At 38.1% G+C, this 23,917-nt stretch overlaps 2 protein-coding genes across 3 annotated transcripts in view; both read right to left on the reverse strand.

Moving 5' to 3' along the window:
* Positions 1–193: 193 nt before the first annotated feature.
* myo1f (myosin IF) lies at positions 194–19,056 on the reverse strand. 2 transcript variants are annotated; one of them, XM_077534567.1, is made up of 29 exons: positions 18,899–19,056; positions 18,675–18,784; positions 16,761–16,889; positions 16,242–16,331; positions 16,063–16,157; positions 15,905–15,992; positions 15,728–15,817; positions 13,243–13,374; positions 12,992–13,126; positions 12,175–12,307; positions 9,694–9,890; positions 9,515–9,595; positions 9,360–9,446; positions 9,057–9,143; positions 8,760–8,927; positions 7,502–7,587; positions 7,322–7,403; positions 7,138–7,244; positions 6,956–7,054; positions 5,967–6,111; positions 5,730–5,844; positions 5,474–5,643; positions 5,204–5,349; positions 3,579–3,725; positions 3,353–3,501; positions 3,212–3,274; positions 1,986–2,187; positions 937–1,097; positions 194–757 (listed from the first exon to the last, which is right to left on the reverse strand). In XM_077534567.1, exons 2-29 carry the CDS (start codon positions 18,675–18,677, stop codon positions 681–683), a joined length of 3,264 nt encoding a protein of 1,087 aa, XP_077390693.1. In that variant the 5' UTR covers positions 18,678–18,784; positions 18,899–19,056; the 3' UTR covers positions 194–680. The 2 variants fall into 2 exon arrangements, with proteins under 2 accessions (XP_077390693.1, XP_077390694.1); XM_077534568.1 differs by having other exon boundaries at positions 18,675–18,777; positions 18,899–19,008.
* Positions 19,057–20,254: 1,198 nt separating this feature from the next.
* The window catches only part of adamts10 (ADAM metallopeptidase with thrombospondin type 1 motif, 10), a 52,284-nt gene continuing 48,621 nt past the window's right edge, over positions 20,255–23,917 (reverse strand). Inside the window, exons 25-26 of the mRNA XM_077535017.1 lie at positions 22,784–22,949; positions 20,255–21,901 (exon numbers count right to left, since the gene is read on the reverse strand). Of these exons, the coding sequence (XP_077391143.1) occupies positions 21,792–21,901; positions 22,784–22,949 (276 nt within the window). The 3' untranslated portion in view covers positions 20,255–21,791. The remainder of the gene's footprint in view (positions 21,902–22,783; positions 22,950–23,917) is intronic.

Genomic DNA, 23,917 nt, shown 5'->3' on the forward strand with positions numbered 1-23,917 from the left:
TTGCAGAAGCCTGACAACAACCCTGATCATATGAATCAAGTGTGTTGGAGGAAGGAAACATTGAAAACAGGTTGGATGAGGCTCTCGAGGATGGATCTTGGACACTCCTGGCCAAAATGAACAGAAAAAATTCAACCACCAGGCTAAATATAATTATGTCATCAACATTAAAACCAAGACTAGCAACCAGAAATACTGTTGTATTTTAATTTTCCATATAAAAACAAAAACAAACATTGACATGAAGAGATGTATAGCTGTGTTAAATTATTCAAACGTAAAGTATTTCTGCTTTATTGAGAAATACAAACAGCTCTGTGCCAAACACTTTAATATTATCCCAAGATACAGTAATGTATATTGTTAATCTGTTATATGCCTATTTGTGATCATAACATGAAGAATGGAATCCAACATACAGTATGGCTGTAAACAGCGTTGACCCCATAATGCAATGCAGCAATTAGGCTCATTTTACTTGATGGTCTGTAACTGAACCTTAGTCCATAGAACAATGACGGGCCAGTAGTCAAAGATCATGTTGCTAGGTCATTTTAAACAGGATAGTCCGAGACAATAACACAGATGAAACCTAACACGCGTGGTAGTCGGGTCTGTGTTTTAACTGTCGGTCTTCTGACCACTCAACCAGGTTAGATTTACTTGACAATCAGTCCTGGTTAAATCTTTTCCACGTAGTTACCAGGGAAGAGACCTTCTTTTCCTCGAATTCTGCCAGTCCACCATCCCGATGGATCTGTACAATGAAACAACACAGAGTACCATAGTAACTACATTTCACGCACACTATTCAATGTTAGTGAATTTGAGTTTCATCCTGAAATTTTACTCCAAAGGAGAATATTGCTAACTTGTTCTAAGTGGTGTAAATAACATTTATCCACTCTCCATCATCCATTCTAACGGTCTACACACCTTCTTTGACAAGGTCAAACACATCATTGAACTCAAAGCTGATCTCGTCGGTGTCCTGGCCAATGTACTGATATAAGGCCCGACAGCGGGGCCCCTGAGGGCGAGGCTGAGGTTTGGGAGCAGGAGGGGGCCGCTGACCGATGCTCTGCTTCCTTTGTTTCCTGTGATAGTGCGAGAGAGGAACACGACAAACTCACTGCAACAACGTGTCGTTATACGTTTTCGATTGAGCCTTTCGAGTTTATACTGACAATTATGTTCAATGAGTAAGTAATGGCAACAAGTTGCTGCAAATGAAAGAGCAAACATGCTGCTTAGAGAAACTCACAGGTGACTTTCCACTTTAACATACAAAAATTAAATATTGCCCTAAAGTCAGTACATACTGGTCAAGCTGCTGCATTGATTTTTGTCTTGTTATTTAAACCCAACAATAACAAACATTTTATGTTTCCCTAACAAAATACAATTAGAATGAAGCGGTAAACAGGAATGAATATGATTCTAACATTATTTATTTATTTACATTACCAATTCATGGCGATTGATGTTGGTTTCATCATATATTCATCCATCCATCCATTTTCTTGACCGCTTATTCCTCACAAGGGTCGCGTGGGGTGCTGGTGCCTATCTCAGCTGGCTCTGGGCAGTAGGCGGGGACACCCTGGACTGGTTGCCAACCAATCGCAGGGCACACAGAGACGAACAACCATCCACACTCACACGCACACCTAGGAACAATTCGGAGCGGCCAATTAACCTGCCATGCATGTCTTTGGAATGTGGGAGGAGACCGGAGTACCCGGAGAAGACCCACGCGGGCACGGGGAGAACATGCAAACTCCACCCAGGAAGGCCGGAGCCTGGACTCGAACCGGAGTCCTCAGAACTGGGAGGCGGACGTGCTAACCACTCGTCCACCGTGCCGCCCTCATCATATATTATTGATGTATAATTTTTGTATAGAGTTGAACTTTTCAAGTGTTTTCTAACTGGACTGTCATATTTACAGTATCTAGGAGTGACTTATTTCCAAATCTTCTCACCCTGACATGCCCTCGTCGGGCACGTTAAGGAAGTCCATGTTCCCCTGGTTACTGAGGTTGTGGGTTGGGATCCTGGGAGCTCTCTGAGAGCCCAGTTTGGGCAGTGCCGTTTGAGGAGGTCGGCTCTGTTTATGCGGTGAGGAATACATAATATCCGATTGTTTGGGTCCTCTCGAAAACTGGGTCGCTCCATTTTGGTGTGCTGTGGAAAAGGGGAATAGGTGCATGATAAACCTCCCAAACAACAGATAACTATGTACAAAGTTGCCTTGATTTATGAGTTTAATTTCGACTGTGACCATGCTCATAACTCTCATCTCAAATCATCTTTCCCTCTTGACATGAATGGAAATGTCATTAATTCATTCCAGTCCCAGAAAAAAAAACACACAAAAAATAATCTTGTAACACATTTTGATAAGGAAAACAACACCCTAAAGCATTGGTTGCTGAAAATGACATCACAGTGCCTGAGGGCTCAGCTTGCGATCGTCACATGACCAAACCGAGAAAACAGGTAAACCATGACGTTCTTAGGATAAAGTTTTTATGATGGTGAAAGTTTGACCCAGGAAAGGTTTATTTGTATTTCCTATGGAAAAAAAATTGGATGCAAATCGCAACAAGCAAGTCGAGCAGGATTACGGAATGGATTGAGTTTGGCCTTATTAGAGGTTCACTGTAAAATAAATAAAAAAAATAAAATAAAAAATAAAATAAAATAAAATACTAAAAAATTCTAAGTAAACTTTCCAAAGAGAGTTTGGAGTACAATTTACCAGTTTATAAAAAAAATAAAATAAAATAAAACTACTCAAGGGTTGCGGAACAAACCCACTACCTTCAGGTTGGGAGACAGCCACTCTACCACCTGAGCCATGCTGCTCCTGCTGTGTCTTAGTACATTGTGGCCAGGCGGAATCCTTGTACCTCCAAGAAACCAGTTTTTGGTCTCATTTAGGACATACCAGCTATATAGTACAGTGGCAAACAGCAAGCGTGGCATGGCTCAGGTGGTAGAGTGGCTGTCTCTCAAGCTGAAGGTCATGAGTTCTTTCCTCAATGATTACGGTAACTTTTTAAAATAAATAAATTAATTGGTAAAATGTACTCAAAACTCTCCTTGTAAAATTTGAATAGAATTCGTGAGTGAATTTTTTTTTTAATGAATTTATTTTTTATTTTATCTTTTTTACATTATATGCCCAACTGAAGTGTGACTTTACCTTTGTTGGCTCTGTGATTTCGCCCTCGACCATGTGACTGTTGAGCACCCTTCCTTGTTGGTTCTGATGAAACAAATATTTCATGTTCTGAATGTACATAACTGGTATTATTTTGGCATTATTTGTGTACAGTACACTTACTAGAAGACTTGTCGAGCCCATTCCCTATAGTGATGGTGAGGGTCCTTCCTGTAGCTTTGAGCTGAGCCTGGTCCCCTATTCCATTCTGAACCATCACCACTCTGGAACCCCCTCCACCCCAGCCTTCTTTCTTCACTCTGAACTCGAGTCTGTGTGGTGAGCATGTGGAGTTCATGTATGTGATTTTTTTGCATGTAAACCAAATCTTAGCATGTTTTCTCTGCACCTGTCGGTGAAGGATATAGCAAGCTTCCTCCTGGTCACGTCCTCATAGCGTTTGGACAACAAGCTAAGGAACTCGGTTTTAAAATTGGACTCCAGCAGACTGTCGTACTGCGTCTCGTGCAGAATGAAGAAGTCATCCTGTCTCGTACTGAAAACAAAACAATATGCCATTAGAATTTCAAACACCTAAAAAGTAACGCCGGGATCCTAGAAAGCAAATTGATTTCACTTTTCAATTTATTTTAATTTAGAATCAATTAAAAACACAATTCAAATTTTCAAGTCAATTTTAAGATTTGTAACTGCCATTCAAATGTTAAAAGAAGGTAATGGTACAGTCAGTGTTCAAATAATATGTACTCAACCATCCATCCATTCATCCATTTTTAGTAGGGGTGTCAAAATTTTGCCTTAATTTTGTGTAAATGTAAACTTCCTTTGATGCCACTTACTTTTTTTTTTTTTACATGAGATTAATGACAGCCCCTGACTTGGAAAGCCTGGAATTCCAGTTGCAACACAGCAGAGACGACCCGTCAAAATTTAGCAGTAATACATTTAATAATAATATATATATATTTGCGGAGACTGGAGTCAAGTTGTATTTTACAATTTTAAAAATATGCAGAATTTCACAAGTTACTTCATAGCTCTTAATATGAAAAGAATGCGCTGATCTGTCACCAACGTCTTACGAATGCAATTATGCCATCTAGTGGCAGAAAAATGACCATCACAAATCAATATCACACTTTTTTTTTTTACAGTACAGTACATCTTTTAATTTTAACTCCATTTTATGATTATTAAATATTTTATGTTATTAAATGCAGCCACATGTCTATTGGTTTAACATTTCTTTTACTTTTATGTTAAAAGTATGAAAACTTGTGAAAAAAATGATTGTACATTTTATTGTGCATTTAAAAAGTATAAAATTTGCGATTAATAATCAGTTAACTATTCAAGTCATGCGATTGAAAGCTTTACCTGACACTTCTACTTTATAGTAGGGATGTAACAATAACGGCAATATTGTGATATCACGATATTAAAACTGCCACAATATATCGTCGTCGTCATGTCACGATAGTTACTTAATGTTAAAGATTAGACTGCTCTTAATATGAAAAGAAAAATGCACTGAACTGTAACTAATGTCTTACACATGCAATTAGGCCATCTAGTGGCAGAAAATTACCTCAACACAAATCAATATCACATTCATTTTTTACAGTACAGGACATCTTTTTTAATTCATTTTTATGATTATGAGATTACTGTTCAATGACTAAAAGATGCAGCCATATTTCTATTAGTTTAACATTTTTTTCCACCTTTATGTTAAGAGTATGAACCCTAGAAAAAAATTTTTTATTGTACATTTTATTGTACATTTAGAAGAGATATAAAATTTTTGATTAATCATGAGTTAACTATTGAAATTATGCGGATTAATTACGATTAAAAATTTTAATCGCCTGACACCCCCTCATTTTTAGTAGTGCTTGCACACTCACATTCACACATAATGACAATATAGAATCGTCAGTGAACCTAACGTGGATGCTTTTGAAAGGTTCAAAGCAACTATTGTTGAATTTGAGTCAACTTTTGAGTCTCTACCTGAGTGAGATGCCATTTATGCTCCCAAACTCCAGTTTTCGTTTCAGCACTTCCTTTATTTGCCCTTTCTCCGGACCTTTCTTCACTTTCTCTCGACCAATCAGATAGATGCCTTTGGGTGTCAAGATCAAATCTCTCTTGATGGACTGGGTTGTGAGAAAAATGAGTCAGTCAGAAAGAAAAGGCTCCCCCTGCTGGGAAGTGTAGTATTTCCAAATATTCGGATAGACTTTGATATTGGCCACATAATAATAAAAAAAAAAAAATCACCTTGAATCTTCGATCAAACTTGTTGACAGAGTCTGCAAAGTCAACCCGCTCCCTCTTAGCCAGGAACTGTCTCAGCTCAGGCCTCTGCTCCAGACCCAGGTAGTCGCCCACAAAGTTACGGTTGATACTGTTTTTCCTCCGCTCCTTTGAGTTGTACAGTATGTCTGAAGCTGTTATGCCAGGATAGACAAAGAGTAATGATATATGTTAATGTGTTGAACAGTCCCTTCAGAATGTTGCAGGCTTGGAAACGTACCCTCTTCTCTCATCTGCTCATACTTCTTTCTGGCGATGTATCTTCTATAAGCCTTCTGAATAGTCCTTGCAAAAGTGTCAAATTTTCTCTCCCTCATCTCCTCCAGAAGAAATAGCTAAGGAGAACACATTGTACAAGTTCGTGATTTATTTAAAACAATTTCACCATCTTCTAACACAGACGGAAAGAACATTACGACAAATTCGTAAAATAAACGTCAGCAACATTTCTCATTACCGATTCTGGGTTTTTAACAAAGACTTTGGTACGGCCCATCTGGTATTGGTCATTATCCATGTTAACGGAGCGGAGGAGGTGAAGGACCCCCTGCTGCTCTGGACCCCTCCAACGTGGCCATGTCTCAGCAGTCAGGATGGCGTACCTGGACACGCAAACATCCAGTAGAAGATGCAGAGAAAGTTAAACTGTAAGTGTGCTGTGTTTTTGTATGCATGCTATTAAAATTGTGCATTAACAATTATACTACAGCCACTTTCCAAACAAGCAGTAACAGTTCAATTCAGATCACAAAATCCTGAGCTGACTGCCATCTATGTAAATATTGCGTGACACCTTGGTAAGTTACCAATTTAGCCCTCAAATGGAGAAAAAGAAGGTAATGTGAAGTAAAAAAACAAAAAAAACAAACAAAACAAACTACAGATCATAATATAGCATTCTTCTTCTTCTTTAAAAAAGAAGTCACATGAAAAATGTTCTTTACAAGAGTATGTTCTATGCGTCTCCACAATATTGTGTTTGTGCAATATGAATTAAGCAGCAAAATCCACCCATCTCAGTGGGCGGCCATTTTGCCGCTTGCTGTCGACTGAAAATGACATCACAGTTGCTCAGGGCTCAGCCCAATCATGGCTTGCCTGTTTTCTGAGTTTGTTCATGGGATATTTACAAGCTGAGCTGTGATTGGTTGGCCCTGAGGAACTGTGATGTCATTTTCAGTTGAGTTGGCGGCAAGTGACAAAATGGCCGCCCCCGAGAAGGATTAAAAACATGTAGATTTTGATGCTTAATTCATAATCCACACACATAATATTAATCAGAACGCCGTGCTTATAATAGTGCGGCACCCTGCACTAGGAAAAAATATGAAAAATATGGGACTCGACTTCCCCGAGACTGGAGCCAAATAATGGTGCACTACAAATCTGTTATTTTGGTACCCGTTGCGCACTAAACTAAACTGGTCTCAAGCGACTTTTTCAGACCTTTGCAGGAATTTAGTGAAGACCCGGCGGTATGCAAAGCCAGCCCTCCGTACACGGATGTTTTCTCGTAGTCCGAGGTATTCCACCTGATGCTTAACCCTGAAAATGCATAGCAAAAAAAAAAAGAAAAAAAGTTAGGTTTGTAAGTGTGTGGGCGTGTGTGTCCAGGTGATGACGCTAACCTGCTCTCCTCCCAGTCTTTGGGCCTTTTTGTCTCATTGGGTTTTATACAGCGGATGTAATGTGGAGTACACTTCATAAGCGTGTTCACCAGGTCATTCGCTTGTTTCTGTGTGAAGAGTAATTGAATAGACCTTAACAAAAATATAATTACTCATCATCTTCAGTTGGAAGATGCGTTCCCACCTTGATTTTGGATCCTGCTGTTGTTGGCCTACTTTTCTTGTCTGTGTTGAGGTTTTCAGGGAACAAATAGCGGATGAAGTCACTGTTATGGTCGGAAACAATAGTCACAACATTTTTCGACCAAATTGTCTGTTGCCATGAAGTGAGTGTGGCTGCTGTGTCTTAGTGGAGGAGACTCACTGATGACTGCTTTGCATGAGCTCAATGAGGTCTGGGAAAAGCACGTCACGGTTTCTCTCACAGAAACCGTTGATATCATAAGAAACCTGAGGCGACAAGAGAGAGACTTTAACAGCTGGTTAACATTTGCAAATTAATTGACACTTTAAAATAACTAATCCATCCATCCCGACCTAACCTGAATTTACGGTTGTAACCAAGGGCGGACTGGCCATTAAGAATTTCCCGAACGGCCAGTCCATTTTCAGCAAACAACAATGAAAAGTAATCACTTGATGTCATGGCGGGTGGGGTTTTGTTCCCAGTCCATCTCTGATTGGAACATATCGTAATGTATCTCTACTCTATGCTAAAACTGTTTTCAAGTGATAATTGGAATAAATATTTGTATGAAAAACACGACACCGGTAACTGATCTCAGTTCCTTGTGCCACTACTTTTCAAACTTGGCGGTTGTCTGCATAGTACTGCATGCCTTTTTAGTTTAAATGGGTAATATTTGCCAACAAACATTTTGACACCTTCCTGCCTAAGTTGAAATGACATCTATTCACCTTGTCTGTGCTTGATGACTCGCTGCATCCTTTGCACAGTTGTCATTGGTCGGTACCTTCAATGTAATCGTCAATCCGTCAATAAATCCGTCAACAACGATTGACGTAACATCGACGGACGCTAATTTTGCTGAGCTATTAGCGAAAGACGATTTAATAGCAAAAGTAGCTAACTAAATTAATACATGACTAGAAACAAACAACACTGTAACTATATTACACCCTGTCTGTAGAAAATAACATTAAATAGATACTTGTAACGCCAACAAAGCCATATGAGAAAGCCTCCTGTGGCGCGGAAGTGATGTGAATATGTTTCAAAATAAGAGCAACTAAACAGGAAGTGCAGTGTTAGCTTGCTGGATAACAGCATTTGATATATGTGCCATGTTAAGTGTAAAGTCATAGATAAATAGAAAATCTCATATTATGTATCTTGCTTATTCATCCAATTTTGTCCTTTTACCCATTCTAACTTTATGTTCTCAAACGTATTCAAATAAACAACGATCGGCATCCTGTAGCACGTCTTTTTTTGGTCATTGCTGCTTGTAAGCAATACTAGTGCAGCTCATACTACTGGAGACAAATTCCATACGTTTTTAAATATTTGGCCCATAAAGATGATTCTAATTCTGATTCTCAGAAAGACATAGACGACTGGTATTGCTGTCTGTCCAATCGGTTCCTGTCACAGTAAGTACCTTTCCAGCGTAGTGATGTATAACAAAGCCTGAGTTCCAGCTGTTGAAATGCTCGTGTGTCCCCACGGCGGCCTGCAGTTTTTGCAGCAGAGTGCCATCTGCGCCCTCGCCTTTGGCATGCATGGTGGCACACACATCATCCAACACGCTCATCACACCTGGAGGGTTCTGAAAGCAGTTTCAGGCAAACAACACTCATCTTGAGTTAAAAAAAAACAAAAAAACTTTTATGTTGCACTCGTGTTTTTCACTGGTAACACTGAATTAAATCCATCAGTGATCATTTTAGAATCTTACCAGTTTATTTTCAATAAGGTCACAAACAATCTTGTTGTTAAAGTATTGAATTGGAGTCCACTTGATGCCTTCTTGAACATATTCTTCCTGTAGAGTGAGAAAAAAGTTTGATGGAATCCGTCAAATCATGTAAACAATTCAGTTTTACTGAAATGCTTGCCTAAACAAATTGTAAAATTAAAAAATAATCACTCCAGATTGTAATCTCAAATCAGCACTATGATCTTTGGGCGACGCCTTGACATCATTTCCACGTGCATATGTCATCATGTCACATGACATCAACAGCAATATGCTCCCCACCTGCTCTGCCTTCAGAGTCAACTCTATAAAGATTTGTTGCAGCTTCTCATTGACAAAGTTGATACAGAATTGTTCAAATCCGTTTCTCTGAAGAGGAAAACAAAATCGATGAGTCATTATTGAAATGTAAAGGTTTGTGATATTGTGGGATTTACCTGAAAAATCTCAAATCCGTAAATGTCAAGTACACCAACGCTGAATTCTTCATGCGGTTTTTGGATGGCTTTGTTGATGGCCTGTACAGAGCAGACAGAAAAACAGGAAGTAGGAAGAATAGAACTATAAACTATAAAGTGAATCAAAAGAATTATAATTCAGTCTCTCTTTTGACGACCTCCACCAGGTAGTCAAAGACGCGTGCATAGAGTGCTTTGGCCAGGGCGTCCCTCGTGTAGTTGGCCTGCTCCTGGTTCAGGGTCACGTTGATGGACTCGGACTTCCCTCCCCACTTTGAGTCCATTTTACGGCTGGTCAGCTTCTCCTGCAGACGGTTGGGGTCGACGGCAAGCAGGTAGGCTGGGAAAGCCAGCACTGAAGGGAACGCAAAGAGAAGGAAGGCATATAGAGCTGTCGAAATTCAATCAATATTACGATACTATTTTAATAATTGAGTAATTGTTTGGAACCATTTTCTACACAGGAAGACTGGAACTGAGATTCAAGCTCCAAACATACCCAAACTTGGTCCTTCAAGAGCAACTCCAGTCAACAGAGTCTGAAGTAAGATTTTATTTTCATCCATCCATCCATTATTAAGTAAAAACAGTCATATATAAAAAAGAAATGTTTCTAATGAAGTACTTTTTTTCTGAAACCATTTCTGTCACTCTATTTCAAGTACCTAGTTCATTTACATCATTATTGGAAGGTGTCAACGGTAGGCACTAGGACCAAAGGGCAGCATGAGTAGCGTACAGGTCTGTTTAAAAACCACCAGGGATGAGGCATTGCGATTTCCTATGAATGTTGTGGAATTGAGAACTTGAAAATGTAAATACTTGTAGAGATCTATAGAAATAAAATGTTGCACAATGTTATTTATTTGTGTTAATCCTTGTAAAATCATTGTTACTGTAAAACTTGCCGCTGTACAAATTACAGTATTTTACAGGCAGCTGTGATCCAGTAAAGTAATTTTCTACTGCATTTATATTCTACAGCAGTGGTGTCCGAACTACGGCACGGGGGCCATTTGCGGCCCATCATCTATTTTCAGTGGCCCGCGACATATACTAAAAATGAATTTCACTTTGATGGATTGGCTGGTGCTGGTGTCTGTGGATCTCACTCTGCTTCATCTATCTATCCTGCCCTCCTTCCTCTCTTTAGTTTTTCCTCTGGTCTCTTGAAATCTCCTTCATTTGTTGGAATTTAGAGGTTTCTGGGGTTGGTGTAAAACTCTGGTTTTGTAACCATGTGGATGGCAGGAGGTGTTTAGTTGGTGCTGGATTTCACTTTGATTTATCTTTCTTTTCTTTGACCTTTCTTCTGGTCTCCTGACCTTTTGAACTTCACGACTTGGGAGAGACTCTTAAGTATCCGGTTAAGGTGAAGGGTAATGGGATTTTTATTAGGTTTTAGGTGAATTAATGAGTACAAATTTACACAAATTCACACGCACGCACGCGCACATATACGCACGCACACATACGCACAAAAAATAGAATACATAAAAACATTGGAGATGGTCAAAGTAAGAAAGGAGGGTGTCAAAAAAAGTAGGTGTGACTATTATAAATAAATCGGTTCATATACTGTAGCATGTTTCTAGATATGCAAAAGCACAAATCATTTATTTGCACATTTTTTTAAGGACTTAACATAATTTCTCTTCATAACATTACGTGGCCCTTATGATTTCCTGTATGTAGCCCTCAACGAAAAAGTTTGGACGCCCCTGTTCTACAGTATAATAATGTAAACTTGTATCAAGTTAATTACTGTATTCTTGATTAGTGATGATACAGTGAAATACTCTTATTTTTTAATTTTCTAAAATAAATATCTGTATTTTGACAGTGTGTTGTATTATTATTATTTTACTATTTTTAATAAATGTTCTAATAATTTTTATTCCGCATTTCAAAATTAAATCCTAATATTACGACTCAATTGTCCTCTCCTTTAAGTCTGCATTTTTGGACTGATTCAAACCATTACAACTCTAAACTGTTCAGCTTATACTACTGCATTTTAACTTATTTATTTATTCATTTATTTTACAAAATTTCAAAATAAATTCCTCGCAATTATTTTGTTTGATTCCTTTTCATTCTAATTTGAGAAACTATTTGAGAGTCTTCACACAGATGACTAAATACTAACATGCCATACAATGTACTTTAATTTATTTCAGAAGTGTGTATCAAACTGATAGCTATTTTTGCTCATCAGTACCCAAGAATGAACTCTCGTTCCAAATTTTTTTATTTTTTGCTATTAAAATTCTGTATTAACATATATACTATAGCCACTTTCCAAACGAGCGGTAGAGTTCAGTTCAATTCAGCTAACATAAATAAATCCAGGTGTTGTTGATGCACAACGACATTATCTCGCCAAGATCATATTCAGTATCTGACTTGGAATGTTGTGCAAATCAAGACCTAACTGTGAGGCTGACATGCTAATCACTCGTTCACCCTTCACAACAACCACAAACAAGTGCTGGTGCATTCTAATTTACTCACATCCCTCTGAGGGATAAACAAGCCAATTACTGTACTCGCTGAGGGAATACATGTGCACTTGCATGCATGATGCATGAGCAGGTGCGTGTGTGCGTAGGTACAGCGCGTTGGTGAATGCCACTCACAGTCCATGCTCTCCACCTGCCCGTAATTCCCTGCCTCTATGAAGCTGATGTTCCCCAGGTGCAGGATGCCGGCGACAATCTGCAGCACCTGGGCCCGGATGTCACCTGGGATCCCAATCACCTGCATAGCTTCCTGGAGACCACACACAAATAATGAGGGGGCCACGTTATCTATTAGCATCAGCACCGGCAATCTTGTGTACACAAGCGCATTCTCATCAGATCCAATACAAGAGATGCTTTCACGACGATAGCCATACTTATCTCTAATGAAACCAGTATTCAAGAGACAATATACAGTATTTAGATTGACATTTTGTAGTCTACTAGTATAGTAGATTATACTAGTATATATATAATTATCTAAAATTTTAGTAATGTGTGTAAAAATTAAATCCAACACGCGTAGTAAGGGGAAGCACAGGCTCACTTTCATGTGCAGGTTTAAAAAAAAAAAAAAAAAATCTTTGCCATTTTAGTTCTCTGGTATGTTCTTTACTGTATATTTATTTTCATTTTGAATCCATTATTGTCCAAAATTGCTAAAGTGGCAGATTAACTTTTCAAATAAAACACAGCAAGCAGCCAGCCCTACCTCAGATTGTGCAATACCTTCCAAAAAGCAAAAATAGCACTAGCACCCTCTATTGGTTATATTAATGTACTACAACAGAGGAGGCCAGTACAAGCGAATTAAAAGCATTGAAAAATAAATAAAATAAAACATTTTTATTCTTCTGACATTGTTTCATCTAATTAGCATCTCTGTATGTGTTGTATTTCTATGAGTTAAATACTTTAGGTGTAGAATATGCACCATTGTCTCATGGAAGTCGTTGCTGTCATTGGTTCCATCCACTTTGTAGGTTCCAGACTGGTTAAGGTAGAAATAGTAGTCCGGGGTCATGATGCCCAGGGCCTCCTTTTGTTGAGCACTAGCGCCCTCTATCAGCTGGAAGACGGCAGTGCAAGGGACAATAAATACATATTTTATTAGCATAGGAAAGAGGCTGTGTAGACGCATGGGGACATGTGACTTCATGTGATCATGCATGCCCTTCAACCGACCTGATAATAAATGTGGAAGTTTCTTTCGCTGTCATTCTGGCTCACCACCCTTGACTTCTCCAGCAGAAAGTTGGAGATTTTGCCCCCGTCGGGCTCTCCCCCTCTGCTGAACTGAATTTCAAAGTATTTCCCCTGTCAGATGCAGGACACAGGACAAAAGGCAAAGTCTGATACTTTGCAAATAATGCAATGAACAAGAAGAGCCGTCAAGAATATGAATGCCCATGATTGACATATTTCAGGGTTTCCTTTCACATTCACTACTGAACTACTTTACTGAACAACTTTATTTACAGGGCATATATATATATATATATATATATATATATATATATATATATATATATATATATATATATATATATAAAACTAAAAAGCTGACTATAACAACAGTTAAATAAATTAATAACATAACCACAGTAGATACAATAAAACACTAAAACAATGCCCAGTTTCATGTTGAATCTAAAACCAAAGAATACAAATATGTTTAATGAAGACACTGTTGATACACACTCCTGAATGTTTTTTTTTTCTCATATTAGTACATGACTGAAATGCTCCCATTAAAACACTCTCACACATAACGACTGAAATGTTTTCACAAATCATACTGAAATCAGTTTGTATGATACACGAGAATGTAGTAGTAGTGTAAATGAGAGTGTTTCAATAGTGTGTGTATAAGACAATTTCAGCAAGGTATGAGTGTTTCAGTAACGTGTATGAGATTGTTCTAGTAGTAATGAGAGTGTTTCAGTGGTGTGTATTAATTATTTCAGTAGTGATTGAGAGAAATTCAGTTGATTTTATTAATATACGAGAGCAAATCATTCATTCTATAAGAGGATTTCACTAGTGCATGAGAACATTTCAGTAGTGTGCATGAGAGCAGCTAAGCACTGAATGAGAGCATTTCAGTAGAGAATGAGAGCCTCTCACTGTTAAGCATGAGAGCATTTCAGTAGTGACTGGGGGCATTTCAGTTATATGAGAGCATTTCAGTTGTGTGTATGAGAACAATTCAGTAATACTGTATATGAGAGCATTTCAATCATGTGTCTGAAAGCATTTATGAGAGCATTTCAGTCGTGTGTACTGAGTATTCCAATAATATTTATGAGATCATTTTATATATGAGACTATTTCAGCATTACACAAGAGGAATTCCTCTCAACCCCTCTTTGAAGATCACTTTTAAATGATGCATCAAGTATATCTGATTTAATAACACACTTCAACTTTTAAACTTTTTATGATTAGTCATGACTAAAAAAACTTCTTGTAGCTCTTGTATGAATGCTAAATTAAGAAAATGTATACCTACTGTAGATACATCTTGTCGGTGAAAGTTGCACTAAGCATGCAAATATGTGTGCACTAAACACTTCCTGCATCTGCCTGATGCAAATATCCAGCATACATATTGCTGTATGTGTGCAACAGGAAGCAACGTGATGTCATGTTAATTACAAGTATGCTTTGTGTTTACGGGTTTTCTGGCCGTTACGTTAGAATATACAGTAATGACTCCACTTAAAGAACCTAAATGAAATATGTATGAAACATACAGAGAAGTGAAATTTCATTCATAATGGGCTATAAGTAAGTATCAACTATATTACTATATATATATATATATATATATATAATACATAAAGTGTTTTTAATAAGAAAAATAGCACTAATGCATAGATGTAGAGGAAATTAAACAGTTTTGCCAAATTTCTGCGAAAACCACATTTTTATTCTTTGGCTTTCAACGTAGCATAAGACTCGGCATGTTTTTATGTTATTTATATATTATTTTCTTTGTTTTTATACTTCAGATTTTTATGTACATCACTTTGAATGTAACTATGGTTGTTTTTAAAGTGCTCTATAGATAAAGTTGAGGTAGGTTCTTTGCAGAGGATAAAGAATATATGCCTGTTAGTATTGTATCTGTCTACATGTGCAATACCCATTGCCTAATGGGTTATAACACCTTGCCACAATGCTATCCGTCAGCCCATCAGTGGCGTTTGCTATTATGTGTTAGCAATTTAGCACCGCACCAAAGATCTGATGGGAACATTCATCAGTTCTTTTATCTTTAATGCTTGCTAAACTAAAAATAACAACCAGAAAGCAGCACATTCACAGTTGAATTATTTACTGGATGCCAGAAAGATCAAGTACATAGCTGTGGAGCCTTTTCTGCTAAATGTGGAAGAAGGTCTAATCTGTCCAAAATGTTTTCTAATCTTATACTGTGTTGACCACCCATCCACACCCAGTTCAGCCTATCCTATGTGACAATAACCTTACAAGTTAAGTGTACCAGAGTGCAAACAGATAGAAAGACCATAGAAATGAATGGGGAGTTCGAACGACTATGTCCCTTGGCCCCTGGTAGCCCAGCCATTCCGAACCTCAGGACAGGACAGCATCAGAAAAATAACACAGGAGTGAATATCCAAAATAAAGCGGAAATTTTACTCACAAAGCGGCTAGAATTGTTGTTGCGGACAGTTTTGGCGTTACCAAAGGCTTCTAGTAGAGGATTGGACTGCAGGATGATGTCTTTCACATGCTGTAACACAATGAGACAATTATAACACTTAGATGAGCACGCATCACATGCTGCAAGAACATGCCAAGTTTATGTAAATGAGCTTACCTGAACTTTTGATCCTCCTCCTGACACTTTGGAGATGTAGCCCATGATGTACTTGGCGGCCACGGTCTTTCCCGCACCGCTTTCACCGCTAACACAACACAAAGTGAACTAATAATAATTGTGTGACAAAAACAAACAAATAACTCGAGGTAGGTCACCTGATTATAACACATTGATTTTCTCCTTCGATCATCATGTTTCTGTACATGTTGTCAGTCAAGGCGTAGATGTGGGGCGGATTCTCATACTGGGCCTAAATGCACACAAGAACAAGAGCGAGTTCAGCTAGAAGAAATACAAGATTTCTAGTGACAAAATATAAAAGAAGCCAACTCACAGCTCCTTGGTAGAGTTCAATTTCTCTGTCAGAGAAATAGGGCATCTGTTTGAATGGGTTTACCGATATCAACACTGGGCCAATGTAAGTCTGTGCGGCATCGTTAAGAAGCAAAAACCACATTGCGAGAAGTTATTACGCATTTGTTGGCAGGGTGACTCAGGTCAAATCCACCAATCAATTTTCTTCTTGTTTTGAGGATGCTGTAGAAAATGGATGGGTGAGTCGGATAAGATTTCTTTATTAATTCCTGAAAGAGCCTTCCCTAAGTCACAACTTATCCGACAAACAGAGGTGGCAAATCCAGGTCCAGAAAGTAAAAACCTTGTGACAGTTTAGCCCCTGGTGCTTGCTAGCTAGCTAGCTCCCTAGCAGGTAAATGAGCACCATGGGAGCTAGCTAACTAACACCTGAGCTAAAGCCAAACTGCACAGGAAGCCGGGCGGGTAGCTTTTCAGTGTCCTTAGTTTGGTCTCACCTCTCCAAGAGCACTGACATCGTGCATGTAAGTAAGGATACGAAAATGTAGTCGTCCATGTATCGTTTCTTGAGGTTCTCCACAATGGCGTCCTCTGTGATCTTGGACAACAGGACCATGTCGTCCACGCCGCTTTGCTTCACATTTTGACTTTGCCAGTGGTACTTTGCCTGAACCAGGGAACACACAGACAAACAAACAATGTAATGGCAAGTGCAGAACAGTGATTATAAAAACAAAACAAAAGGAGCTAAATTATATTATATAGCTAAACAATATAAAGCATGTTTTCAAGCCCACTTTAGGCTGGTTGATGCTTTAAAAACGTGCCACTCGTAATTTCCTGCATGATACTGGCAAATACCGTACCCACAAAAACCAACATTGAACATGTCCCACTCAGCAGTTTTTCAATTTCAGTTTCTATCGAGATCACCTTATTCAACCTCACCTTTGCCTTCAACACTGAAGCTCTACGGACTTTTTTTTTAGAGATATAAAGTAGGGATGTAATAATATCCATCACAATACAATATTATGGTCATGATACGATAATTCTCACGGTTGGCGATACAAAAAGGTCATGTATATGTCCTCCTGACTACCAGGAAAATTTATTTTGATATTCCCCAATCTTTGTGAAGTAACTGGAATACTGCAAAAGACATTTTTGACTGATGGTTAATCACAAAGTTTATACTGTTTAAATGCACAATATAATGTACAAATGTTTTTCTATATTGTTAACATAAAAGTGGAAAAAATGTTAAACTAATAGAAATATGGCTGCATCTTTTAGTCGTTGATACAGTAATTTAATAATAATTTTTAAAATTGAGTTAAAATTAGAAAGATATACTGTAAAAAACGAGTGTGATAATTTATGTTGTCATTATCTGCCACTAGATGGCATAATTGTATTTATAAGACATTAGCGACAGCTCAGTGCATTTTTCTTTTAATATTAAAAGCTATGAAGTAATTCAGCATATTTTTAAAATTGTAAAATACAACCTGACCCCAGTCTCCACAAATATATGGTACTGGAATTCCACCAGTACAGGCTTTCCAAGTAATTAATCACACGTTAAAAAAAATTAGTAGCATTAAAGCAACTTTAAATAAACTCAAAATTAACTCAGTAATTTTGACACCCCTAATATAAAGTAATTAATGATGACTATGGATTAAATTTTACACATTCAAGTCACATTAATCTGCATTTTTTTTGCCCCCCAGTCTTGTTTTCATTTGCTTAATAAATACAGTCCTAGCATGAAAAGACTTAAGATTGTATATGGACACTCAGTGAAGACATGAATATGAGGAAGTGTTGTGCCAGAAACTGTAGGCCTCACTCGCCTTCCACTTCCCCCTCTGACACCTCATTGCAGCTTCCTGTAATACTTGGCTGAAATTTTCGACAAGCTGTCTTCCTGCATCTCACTATTTGTGCACAAATAGCTTGACACTTGTGCATTTAGCCATGCATGGCATATTAGAACACGTTATTTGTTAGGTTAGGTACTGAAAATTCCTGTAGAAACTTTGTGTAGTTTCATCAATAGCAAATGTTGAAAAAAAAAAAAAAAGTATTGGGAAACGAAAAGAATACTGTGTTTAAAAAAACACTAGTCATCATTGGTTACAAACATTCATATATTGGTGCCAGGCAAAACAATTAAATGTTCATATTCAGCATTTCCATTTTGAACTTTACATGTCTAATTTCAGAAACTTATCAAATATGGCTTTAAATTTGATTCCAAACAAAACGTCACCAGAATATTCAACAAGCATAAAGCCAACCATTTAAAAGAGGAAATTGACTCCACTCTGCCACACACTCAAGACTTGTTATCAGAAAAACTTCACACTGCAAGATATCATTGTGAATGAGATCATCAATCTGAGGAAGCTCTCATCATCATCACAAATTTAACGGGGTACAGTACCATCGTCCCAGTGGGCTTCTCGTCCTGCTTCAGCCAGGTGCACACTCCCCGGTGGTTGAAAAATATCAGACGGCCATCACGCAGCAAGAAAGGTCAGAGGCGCCTTCCGACTACAAGACATCAAGTGGAGCTTTGAGAGCTTGTTCCTCATACGGCCGCAGACGCCGTATGCGAAACAAGAACTGCTCGAGGGGCCACGCGCGCACGGCATTGCGCGCACTTACCACACCAGCGAAAGTTGGGACTTCTCCATTTGTGTCACACAGCAAATCATCGGCCAAACGCGGCCTGCGAAATCGCCAGTCCGGGTGGTATACTTATCTTGTGAAATGATGATGTTTGAGTTTGTGTGTGGCCAGCTCCGCCCAGGCTGTGATTACTTCATCTTTGTGTCATCGGGGCATGCTGCATCAAAAGAACTGGTGCAGGTGATCAGAGAAGGAGACTGTGTGGCAGTGACGGGATGTTAGCATTTGTTAGCTAACATCCAATCAGAGCCGTTTTACATGGGCGAATAATTACCCATTTATTTAAATGATATCTATAAAGCACAATGACACAAAATTCTCTTCATTCTTCAAAATTCTAAATGTTGATTTTTACTTTGGTTTGTTCCTGCTTGTAATTATGAATGTGTTGGGCAAGATTGATAGATGTGTGCCCTTTTATTACATCAAGCCATGAACGTATGGTAAACAATGACTTCTCAGCCATGTTATTTGTTTGCGATGGAGTGAAAGTAATGATTTTGATTGATGTTGAAATGTTCTTCTCTGAGGAGAGATTATTTTAGCGTTTGCATTCAGAGCACACTTTGTAATAAATATATAGTTAATAGATCATTAGTAAATTGTTAATGAATCATTAATGATGTGTTGTTTGTTAACGGTATGTTAACGGATAGTTAATAATCATTAATAAACTATTGGGAAATGAGTTATAGTTAATAATTTATAACTATACATACAAAATGAGTACTAGATCATAAACCAGCTATTAGTAAAATTACTACTGACTTTAGTATCAATTAATAGTTTATAGATGTTATTGGAACATTATTATGTTGCAACTATTCCTCAGTTAGTTCTGAGGAATACTGTTTTTTTACTGTTAGTAAAAAAAAAAAAAAAAAAGTTTATTCATGATTTATTAACTAGTTATGACAGATAGTTATAAAGTGTTGCCCAAATTTGTTGTATGAATATGTAGTTAATAAAATAAAATGTGAGTATCATGGCATCTCAGGATACTGCATCAATATGAAAAAAATAGCATGAAAGGGATCCTAATTTTCCCTATAGATGTGGGGTGGCCATGGCCCCCCCAGGCCACTGTGTAGCTCCGCCACTGATGTTAAGATGAAAATCCTTCGTAAAAATTGTAACACTTACTTGATACACAGGGGCACGATAAAGGCCTCAAATCAAAATTTGTTTATGGATCTCATCAGATTGTTTTTAAGGGCACAAACTTCAATCACATGCATATGGATGTATAATTCAAGTGATAAAAATATTCTTATTCTCTTTGTGTGTGAACATAATATTCTACTAATGCACGTTTTAAAGTGAAGACACGTATTTATAAATAATTACATTTAATAATGTAACAAATTGTAGCACAAATAGCTCATTTTCATTCAACAATGTACCATGTTTAATCACTTTAATATTTTCTTTTTAAAACAATACACAAGGCAGATTGGGGATTCTAAGAAGCAAAGAATCAGACACATTTGTTCATGTCAAACTGGCCCTTCATGTATCTTCTGCTAGGATGGGGAATGATTTGTGAACATATGATTAAACTGGAGGAAATGATAACTTGGACACAAACAATAGCACCCTTCCGAAAGAAAGCACCACAATAAAGAAAAAGGAAGATGAATGCAGAGCTGCAATCTGAAGGTGACAGCCGATGCATACACAACTGAGTGAAGCCGTCAGAGATGATCGGGAATCTCTTAGCAGCATTTCCGTAAATACAATTGAAGTCAATAAACCCAGAATAACACCGAAGAAGTGTGTGCGTGTGAGCAAATTGCAATATGAGACTATATGGACAAAAAGCATTGGGACACTCTGGAAGTAATTGCTAAAGATGCATATTTAATATACAACTAAGAGATCTCGTCCAATGACGTTTGTGTATCTCGAGACTTTTTGTCTGTAAAATGTACATTTTAAGTACATTTCCATGATGTACGGAAGAAATCTTCTCACCAGTTTGAATGATGATCATTAATCATGTGGCTAACCCTCAGAGGAGACAGTGTATAATTAGACAATGAGTCACGGTGGCGCGCTTACCCCGACACTCAATTTCCGCTTATATTTAAAGTTACTTAGAGTGTCGAGCAAGGAGTTTCATGTGACAAAAATAGGGAGTCTCTCTCAGCACAGCTTTCTTTTGTCGATTTCATTCAAAGCTGCCAAACACAACCCAAAATTGCGTCCCGTAAAATGTTAGCTGCTAATGCTACAAACGTGGCTTTCTTGTCCTGTGCAGCATGATGCGATTTTAGAGAGCTGATAGAACGAACAAATACAAAATACGTCGAGGGCAAGATGAATGGTTGTCAGAAGATGTCAAAACAAATACAATTGTACTTTATACTGTACATGTCTGGTGACTTTTGACAATTTGTGCAAATCAAATTCTGCTCAAATGACTTGATGAATACTTAGGTAGGCTATACACAACAGACTAATAGCAAAAAAAAAAAAAAAAACACCAGTCAAGTAGCAACTATCTGGTAACTTAGACAAAAAACTTCTATAATATACGATATTCCTTTTCATGGAGGTTCCTTTTCTTTACAAAGTGGATATTTTTATCTGAGCAAAAATATGACCTCCATAGTGAAGAGCGAAACCTGTCCTGTAGCCAAGGAGCGGCTGCAGAAGTAGCACCAAAAATATTACAACAAGGTTTCAGCAGCCGTCCCGCCAGTTGGAATGTAGAACTCTGCCCTCCTATGGACTCTGGCTGCTCTCAACTGTTAAGGCACCAACTGGGTGTTTGGCAGCATCCCAACTATGAGCTCCTTCCGGTTGCTGCCACAAGGCTCATTTTGTGAGTGTGTGTGTGTTGTGTTGTGAGGTTCACCGGTCCAGATCAGTGTCCCTGGCATGTCTTGCAGCACATCTGTCTAAAATAAGGCCGGCTGCAGAACTTGAACCTGAGCACTAGGGGGCAGTAGGCCACAGTGTTCACGTCTTTGCACTCTGCAAGGGAGACACATAAAATAGTTTTAGAATGATGACACCACTTATTTGTCACTTGTAATCCTGAATATTGAGTAACTATTGGAGAGATGAGTCTGCATCCTTACGACTGTCAAGGTAACCATAAGCAAGGCACCAAATCTCTGAAACTCAACTCCGGGACATAGTCAATACACAAATATAAAACTAGCTCATTTACTTTGTCATCCTACTCAGTGGAATCTTTGAAAATCTACTCATGTCTGTACGGTACAAATTGATGACATCAATATTCGTAGCAACCCTTCAGCTGCTAAGGCAATCAAAAGGTAGGCTATAGTAAGTGTTCTTTCATTTAACTGTAGATAACATTAGCATTTAGCAACAGGCAGGGTAACATGCTAATTCACTAATGCTAGCAACGTGAAAAATCTACTTTTTGGAGCTTTTAGCCATGTTAAAATGCTAATTCATCACCAAAAACCTCACCGAATTGGTGTTTTCCTCCATTTTTCCCTCTCTGAGAAATTCAAGGTCATTCTGCTCTCCAAGCAACAGCCCCTCCCAACCTGAGAAAACGAGCTGTTTGCACTCTTTGAAATCATAAGATGCGGACCCACCCGCACTGCCTCTGCGGACTAAACGCATGCCCACGTTCTCTGAGACCATCATGGGATAGTGACAAAAGTAGCCTTTATCAATAACCATTCTGTCCAAATGAATTCAAAGCAATCACTTATCCTTCACAAGTGCAATGACGATTGGCCGTCTAAAAATCCCACAAAGGTTCTGGCTGATACTTGTGTAAACTACAAGTAAAACATTTGTGCTGCTGAATCTTGGTGCTTACTCTGTAAACAGCAAGCTTTAAAGGGCTTAGCTTACTACACTTTGACCACTAACCTTCAGGATTGTCTGTACTGATGGGCATAATGAGGTCACATTTGCTCTTGCACTGTTGCATGGAGGCTGGTCTCAGATGTTCCAGACATTCGTTGGATGGCATGCGGGTGTGGGTCAGACACTGCACGGATCGCATCTCCTGACCCAGTCCACACTTGGCAGAACACTGCGAGACAAAAACATACACGTGTGCTAATTACTGCTCACAGGAACACCGCTTTCTGAAATATGAAGTATAGGTAAGTTGCACATGTTTTTGAGGTGTTGAATAGGCCAAAAATAACATTTAACATCTCACATACACACACACACAAAAAAAATCAGTCTATTACCCAAAAAACTTCTCAAAACAATAAAACACACAATCACAAAAAAATATAGAACACTCTCACTCACACACAAAAAAACCTCATTTATACCAAAAAATCTCTCACTCACATGAAAAATCTCTAAGAAACCTCTCACATTCACCCACACACAAAACACGTTTTCTGTGTGTTGTCAGTTGTAACAGATCGATGGAGGACAAAGCAAATCAGCATTTGCGATCTGAGACAGTTTCCGTTGAAAGTGTTGAGCTTTCTTTTGAGCACACAATTTTTGATTCTCGCACATAGCTTTTTCTCTTCCTGTGTGAGGATTTTTGTTTTTAGTAAATAACTTTTGATGACCGGGAGAACTTTTTTGATACTTTTTGTGGGTGTATGTGTGAGTTTTTTTGCTGCACGGTAGTTTTTTTTTGTTTTGTTTTTTCTTTTGGTAAATATGAGACTTCTTTGGTGACCGTGAGATTTATTTATTTATTTTTTTGATGTATGTGACTGTAGGTTTTTTTTTTTTTTTTTTGGTCCATGTGAAAGGTTTTTTGTGAGTGTGAAGAGGTGTTTGTCTTTGTGTATGGGAGTTTTTTTTTTGTTTTTTTGGTGAGTGACAGATTTTTTTTGGTATATGTGACAACTTTTTGTGAGTGAGAATTTCTTTTGGTGTATGTATACATGAGTTTTACTGTTTTGTTTTTTTGGTGTGACTGATGTTTTGGTCTGAGAAGTTTTTGGTGGGTTTCTGAGGTTTTTTTGTGAGTGCTTCTTTGGGGGGCATGTGAGAAGTTATTGGTGACAACTTTTTTTAGGTAAG

The sequence above is a fragment of the Festucalex cinctus genome, chromosome 10 (genome assembly GCF_051991245.1).
Source record: "Festucalex cinctus isolate MCC-2025b chromosome 10, RoL_Fcin_1.0, whole genome shotgun sequence".
Taxonomy (NCBI): domain Eukaryota; kingdom Metazoa; phylum Chordata; class Actinopteri; order Syngnathiformes; family Syngnathidae; genus Festucalex; species Festucalex cinctus.

What these genes read in the sequence shown, in the direction of transcription:
- myo1f (XM_077534567.1), bottom strand. An exon ending in TACATCACTACGCTGGAAAG is followed by an intron (nt 7,588 to 8,759) that starts GTACTTACTGTG and finishes TTGTCGCCTCAG; the next exon opens with GTTTCTTATGATATCAACGG. An exon ending in AAAGACTGGGAGGAGAGCAG is followed by an intron (nt 7,055 to 7,137) that starts GTTAGCGTCATC and finishes ATGCATTTTCAG; the next exon opens with GGTTAAGCATCAGGTGGAAT.